Genomic DNA, 6,772 nt, shown 5'->3' with positions numbered 1-6,772 from the left:
CGGCCTGATGCTGCCTGCATGTGGCGCAGCTGGGAGGGAGGATCCTCCCCACCCCCCAGCCCTGCCAAGGGGCATCTCGGGGGGGGGGGGGAGGGGGCTTCTTGCCCCGCTGTGGCCCCCCCCCGAGCGTACTGGGGCTGCGTCCTCACGGCCCCCCGCGCAGATTTCTAGAGCCGTCCCTCTTTTTATCTTCACGGGCAATTTCATGTGTGGCCGGTCCCCCCCGTCCTCCCCCCGCTGCGTTGCTCCCAGAGGCCAGGAGCCGTCCCATCGATGCCCCCACCCCCACCTCCGGGCTTGCTGCGGTGTGACTCCGGTTGAAGGCGCAGAGGAGTGGAGCTGGAGGGAAAGGCTTAGCGAGCCACGCACGGAAAAAGGGGAGAGGAGGGAAGGAGGGGAAAAATTAAAAAAAAAAAAAAAAAAGAGGGAGAATCGTTGGAGAAAGAGATGTGGAGTTCAGGCCAGGTTGGCGTTTTGGCTTGAAGTTTGGAGCGGATCAAACCTGTCAGCGCACTGTATCTCCTGTCCTCTCGGCTCCCCTGCCGCAGCCCCCCTCCCCGGGCGGAGGGACCCGCCGGCGGAGAGGTGACCCGGAGGGGTGGGAGGACGGTCCGGCCCGCGGGGGGCCTGACCCCAAGTCCCCCATGTTACCCGCAGCCTAACTCCGCAGAGAGGGCACCTCCGCCCCGCTCCCCTTAGCCTTCCCCCCTGGATTTTCCTTCCTTTTACTGAAAACGAGAGAGCTTTTTTTTTTTAATTCTTTCACATAGGTGATTTTAATAGCTCTGTCAATCATGTTATAGGAGGAACATTTCATACAATTTTAGATGTAATGTACTTAAACCATAAATCGCTTAAACCTATTCTTAGTTTTGCATATTCAATTATTCTCTTATATATATAACCCGCACAGCAAAAAGCCCGGAGACCGAATTATTTTACTGTACCTAAACCCACCTCGTCTGCCTAGCAAAGTTGTTTTAACTTTCTTTCTATACCCAAATGTGAAGTTTAACTCAAGTTAAACTAAACCGCCAGAGCAGTAACCCACGAACAGCAAAAAATTCTACCTTTATGGTGGTGGGTGCTTGTTGTATTGGTTTTTCTGGGGTGTGTGTTGGAGTTTGGCAGAGGGGATTGTACTTCTGTGAAAGGGGGCCTGCGAATATTCGAAGCTTATTTGAATATAGCCGAGATTGGGTCTGTTTAATCCCCTTGTGATGAAAGTGCAGGTATTCCTATTATTCTAGGCATAACGCCATTGAGCCGCTGAAGTGTGAGGGGAGGAGGGAAGCCTCGCTAAACAGAGCTCATTTAGAGAGCCGTAATATTTCTCTTTTAAGCACTTCCCCTAGTATTTCTGTGGTTTGGACGCGTACAGATGTTTATTTGCTTTTCTCCCTTGACGGCCCCAATCCGCCTGTTCCATCAATGGCGTTCGGCGACACGGGATGGTCTCGCCGGGATTTTTCTCTTCCGCATTGTCAGTAAATGTGATTTTTCAATAGCTATGACCCTTAAAGAAAAGGCACGTAACAAGGTTGCACACGCGTCTGCATGTGCACACGTACAGACAACACAAGGACGCTTCTCTTCGGTCACGACGCTACCTATAGTGCGTATAGATATGTGTGAGTACGTAGTGCACATGACGGATAACGTGTTTCAAGAAGCAGTTCAACAGGTACTCCGCTTATTCTGCATATTTAAAGGTGCGCCTATTAATATTTTAAATTACATCTAGGACGGGGCTTGGCTGGAGGTAACCATCACCACGGTTTCTCACAGGTTCCTGCTCTCTGTGTCCGCTGTCTGTAAGCTGAGCATTTCCAAAACTTGCCTGATGACTGCCTGGCCCCGCACACACCTCGCTTTAATAAAGGCTAAAATAGTTTGAAAATTATAATATTAATTACAAATATAATAATAATAATAAAAAAAAACACAACAAAAACAAACAGGGGGGGCGGGGGGGGAATTTGGGTTTGAAATCAACAGACAGCTTCCATGAAAATTTTGTGTTCGCTTGAACGAATCAGTGATTTAAACAAAATTATTAAAATTACTCCGAAGGGTTATATATGTCAATTGACACGTCAGCGCTATAGGTAAAGTGCAGTCTCTGACAACGACCGAAACCGCTCCTCATTAACCAGCTAACACTTCCCCACTCCGGGATGGATGAAGTACTCGTTCGCCAGCTCTAAAAGATGGTTGAAAAAGGCTGCTGCGACCGACGTTACCGCCCTGGAAGCTAAAAACATAAATTTTTTTCCTTTTGTTTAAGCGGTTATGACCAATTTTAATTTTTTTTTTTTTGCTACAGTACGATATTTAAATGCAACGCCGAATGCTGTTATTACTGTCAGGCGAAGTTTACAGCAAACTTTTAATTCCGGCATATCGAAAGGTACCGATCAACAGCTAGGAGAAAAAAAAATAAATTAAATTCAATTTCAAAGCATCGAACAACATTTTGCAACGAACACACACTCCTCGTTTTTCTCGCCAGCTTTCGCACCAGTCGCTGACACCGGCGCCCCAGTTTGCGCAGGGTGGGAGCGTGTGACCCCGCCGCTCCCTGCTCGCCCCCCGGGACGCTCGGCAGGGATGGGGCTGCTTTTCGGGCTTGGGCTTTAGGGGAGGCTTTTCTTTTCGGGACGCTCAAACCGAAGCGCTTTCGCTTTTTTTTTTTTTTCCTTCCCCCCCCTTCTCCTGCTGTTAATTAGAAGGGAAGCGGCGGGCCCGCCGCTGCCTGCGCGTCCCCCGGGGGAGGTCGGGGGTCCCCGCCAGCCCGGGGGGCACCGACCTCCCCCCCGGGGGAAAAGTGATGGCCCCGGGCAAGGTCCGGACCGCCAGCCCAGCCACAAAATACACCAAATGAACGTTCGCGGTTGGGAAGAGTAGTTCAGTAAATCGCCTTCCCCTCGCAATACGGAACGGGTACTAAAATAAATCTCCCTTCATCCCTCCTGATTTATACGGGTTAGGAGACATCGACATTTACGGGGGCATCGCACCCCATTCCGTTTGCCGCTCCGGTTTAAAACTTCCTCCCCGTATTCCAAGTTTACCTGCTGTATTTCCAAGCACACCATGGTAAACACTACTGTGTTCTCCGGTTAGCTTTGGTGGTTGTTTTTTTTTGTTTTGTTTGTTTGGTTTTTTTTTAAGAAAAACGGGTGACTTTTTCCGCTTCGAAATTTATTTAACTCAAAATTGAACGCATCCTTAGGATTTCTGTTTAGCAGAAAGGCTTTTTAGTAAACTATGTACACAATCTGAATTCCCTCGTAACGCCTAAATAAAAATTATTTCACAATGCATTTACAAGAAATGATACAAAAAGAAAACAAAGGCAAAGAGAAAACAAATAAACAAACAAAAAGAGCCACGTACCATGAAGTTTTATAAAACCCAGAAAGAAGAAAAAACCAAACCGAAACAAACCATTGCAGCCTCCAAAAGAAAAAAAAGTTTTATAAATAAACAAATTTTAAAAATCAAACAAAAAAAAAAACCAAAACGCGACAACATCTACAAAAAAACTTTTAAGGGTTGTTTTGGATTTGCCTTAGTACATGAGTAATAAATGAGAACTGTTTCCCCATCAACTTCGAGTTAATTAGGCAACAAAAAGCCTTCGCAAGAAGCGATCCGTGACTGAAATCGTAGCGGTTCCGCGCGGTATAAAAGTTGGCATCGCCCACAACTTTGTGCCGTTATTATTGATATTTTTTGTCTTTTCGCCGTCGTTTTTTTTTTTTTAATCCTTTCTCTCTCTCCTCTTTTGCAAATAAACGCTCTATGTCTCTTGGGTGAATGATAAATACTGTACAAAAAGTCTCGATAAAACACGGAAGTTCAGTCTAAAACTAGTTTCATAAACTAGTCCTGCTAAAAAAAAAAGGTAAGTGAAGCAACCGTTACCTTTTTTCTCTCTCGTTATTATTATTTATTATTATTATTACAAGAACATCAAAACATTTCTTTTCTGTACAAAAAGGAAGGAAGAAAGAAAAGAAAAAATTAAAAAAAAAAAAAAAAGAGGCGGGGGAGGGAAGGGGAGCAAGAGGCAAAAAGAAGAGGGGGGAAGGCGGGAGCGGGGCCGGGGCGCGGGCGGGCGGCCGGGGCTGAGCGTGGGGCGGCGGCGGCGGCGGGGCGCGCAGTCCTGCGGGGCCCAGCCGGGGCCGGTGGCGGAGCCGGTGCCGGTGGCCGCGCCCGCGCCCGCCTCCGCCGCTCCCGGCGCCGGTACCGGCGGGAGCCGCCGGGGGCTCAGATGTGCGTCAAGGGGACGGTGCCGTTCACCCCCGTGCTGGCGCTCTGGTAGTGCTGGGGCAGGGAGTGGAGCCGGCTCTGGGCGGCGGCGGCCGCCGGATCCCCGCCTTCCCCGGCCGGTAAGTACATGCTGATCATCTCCCGCAGGTCCCCGGGGCAGGGGGCCCGCGAGTGCGAGGTGACGGGCGGGCTCACGCTGGGCTCCGACTTCACCAGCGAGCCCAGGGCGCCCAGCGCCCCCGAGGAGGCGGCCGCCGCCGCCGCCGCCGCCGCCGCCGCTGCCGCCGCCGAGTTCTGGTGGGGCTGGGAGCCGTAGGGCAGGGCGCCGTAGCCCGAGGGCGAGGCGCTCATGTAGCCCTGCGAGTTGGAGATGGGGCTGTACTGCAGGGCGCCCATGTCGTAGCGGTGCATGGGCTGCGGGTTGTGCGGGTGGTGCGGGTGGTGGGGGTGCGGGTGGTGCGGGTGCCCCCCGCTGCCCGGGTGCTGGCCGTAGGCGAGCTGCGCCTCCTGCATCATCGCCGCCGCCGCCGCCGCCGCCGCCACCGAGCCCGGGTAGGCGCCGTTGGCCCAGCCGTTCATGTGCGCGTAGCCGCCGCTGGCCGTGCCGCCGGGGCTCTCCAGCCGCTGCCCGACGCCGCCGGGGCTGACGCCGACGCCCATGCCCACGCCGACGCCGGCCGGGCCTCCCCCGGCCGAGCCGGCGCTCAGCAGCCCCCCGGCCAGCGAGTACTTGTCCTTCTTGAGCAGGGTCTTGGTCTTCCGCCGGGGCCGGTATTTATAATCCGGGTGCTCCTTCATGTGCAGCGCCCGCAGCCGCTTCGCCTCGTCGATGAACGGTCTCTTCTCGGCCTCCGACATGACTTTCCACTCGGCCCCCAGGCGCTTGCTGATCTCCGAGTTGTGCATTTTGGGGTTCTCCTGGGCCATCTTCCGCCGCTGGCCCCGCGACCACACCATGAAGGCGTTCATGGGTCTCTTGACCCGGTCCTGGTTCGCTTTGTTCCCCCCGCCGCCGCCGCCGCCGCCGCCGCCACCGCCGCCTCCCGCTCCGGTCTGCCCCGAGAGGTTCGTGGGGGCCTGGGCTCCGCCGGGGGAGTGCAAGTCCGTCTCCATCATCATGCTGTACATTCAAGTAGCTTTTTTATTTTCCACCGGCGCCAGGCGTGAAAAAAGAATCAAACATAGAGGAGCCCGGGAGGACGGGGAGCGAGCGAGGCAAAACCCGTTTGTATCTAGGTAGCGACCGCCGTGCAAAAAAAAAAAAAGGAGGAGGAGGAGGAAGAGGAGGAGGAGGAGGTGGAGGAGGAGGAGGAGGAGGAGGAGGAGGAGGGAGAAGAAAACCGCGAGGAGAGCGATCGGCGACCCCGCCGGCGGAAAACTTTCTCCCTTTGGCAAATCACTTTCGGGGCTCGGCGGCGGCGGCGCGGCGGCGGCGGGGATTCGAGCTGCTCAAACAGGTGCACGGCAAACTTGCTGCTTCACTTGGCGCGGAGGGAGGAGTGTGCGGAGCCGTCGGCGGTGTCCTCCGCTCCCGGCTCTCCCCGGCACACGCGCGCACACCCCTCCGCTCCCGCTCTTATCCTTAACGGAGCTATTTTTTTTTTTTTTTTTTTGTTCTTTGCTAACTTGGAGAGAGAGAGAGAGGGAGGGAGGGAGCGAGGGAGGGAAGGAGGGAGGGAGCGTGTGTGACTTGCATCCGCTGATCGCAGGTGAACGGAGCACAAGAGAGAGGAGAACCCACCGCCACGCAAAAAAAAAAAAAAAAAAAAAAAAAAAAGAGGCAACAACAACAACAAAAAGTATTTAAACGTTAACTAAAAAAAAAAAAAAAAAGCGGGAGGAGGATCGGGGGAGGGAGGGAGGAAGGGAGGGGGTGGGGGAAGGAACCCCAGCAGAGCAGGCGCGGGCCCGGCGGTGGCACGGTAACGTCCTGTCGCTGGCCTGCCTCCCTCCCGCGGCCCGGACGGGACGGACGGACGGACGGACGGACGGACGGGGAGGAGGAGGAGGCGCCGGGCGCGCGGCCGAGCGGCGCTGCAGCCATACGAGGCGCGCCGAGCCCGCCTTAAATCGCCTGGCGGCGGCCAATGGGAGCGCGCCGGCGGGCGCTGATTTGCATGGCGCGCGCTGAGCAGTGACGTCCGGCGGGGCGCGCCGTGCCCGGGGGTGGGAGGGGGGGCGGGCGGAGGGGTCACGTCGCGCCCCGTCCCCGCCCCCGCCTTGGCCCGCACTCCGGCCGCGGGAGGGGGTGGCACGGGACGGGACACGGAAACACAAGCACACGCACGACACCGGGCACCCCCTCCCCGTCGGGCATCGCTGGAGGGAGGCCTTGCGCCGCGGGCTGCCCCGTCCATCCTTAGACCGCCGTCGAGCGGTGTTTGGCGGGGCTGAGGCGCCCCGGGATGTCCGCCCCGGGCCGGGCACCCCTCGTCGCCGCCGCAACCGGTGCCAGCGGCACCTAATCACGGCTTTTCCCCAGGGCTTCGCCTGT

The 6,772-nt window shown here is 55.5% G+C and overlaps 1 protein-coding gene across 1 annotated transcript; it reads right to left on the bottom strand.

Annotated features, from left to right (window-relative positions):
- Window positions 1-4,275: 4,275 nt before the first annotated feature.
- SOX1 (SRY-box transcription factor 1) lies at window positions 4,276-5,976 on the bottom strand. The gene has a single exon (XM_075081931.1). It carries the CDS (start codon window positions 5,404-5,406, stop codon window positions 4,276-4,278), a length of 1,131 nt encoding a protein of 376 aa, XP_074938032.1. The 5' UTR covers window positions 5,407-5,976.
- Between the last annotated feature and the right edge of the window lie 796 nt (window positions 5,977-6,772).

The sequence above is a fragment of the Phalacrocorax aristotelis genome, chromosome 1 (genome assembly GCF_949628215.1).
Source record: "Phalacrocorax aristotelis chromosome 1, bGulAri2.1, whole genome shotgun sequence".
Taxonomy (NCBI): domain Eukaryota; kingdom Metazoa; phylum Chordata; class Aves; order Suliformes; family Phalacrocoracidae; genus Phalacrocorax; species Phalacrocorax aristotelis.
Note: the sequence above shows the minus strand (reverse complement) of the source record. Positions and strands in the feature narration are given on the sequence as shown.

Bases quoted from the DNA above. Each gene is read 5' to 3' on its own strand.
- SOX1 (XM_075081931.1), bottom strand. From the start codon at position 5,406: ATGTACAGCATGATGATGGAGACGGACTTGCACTCCCCCGGCGGAGCC.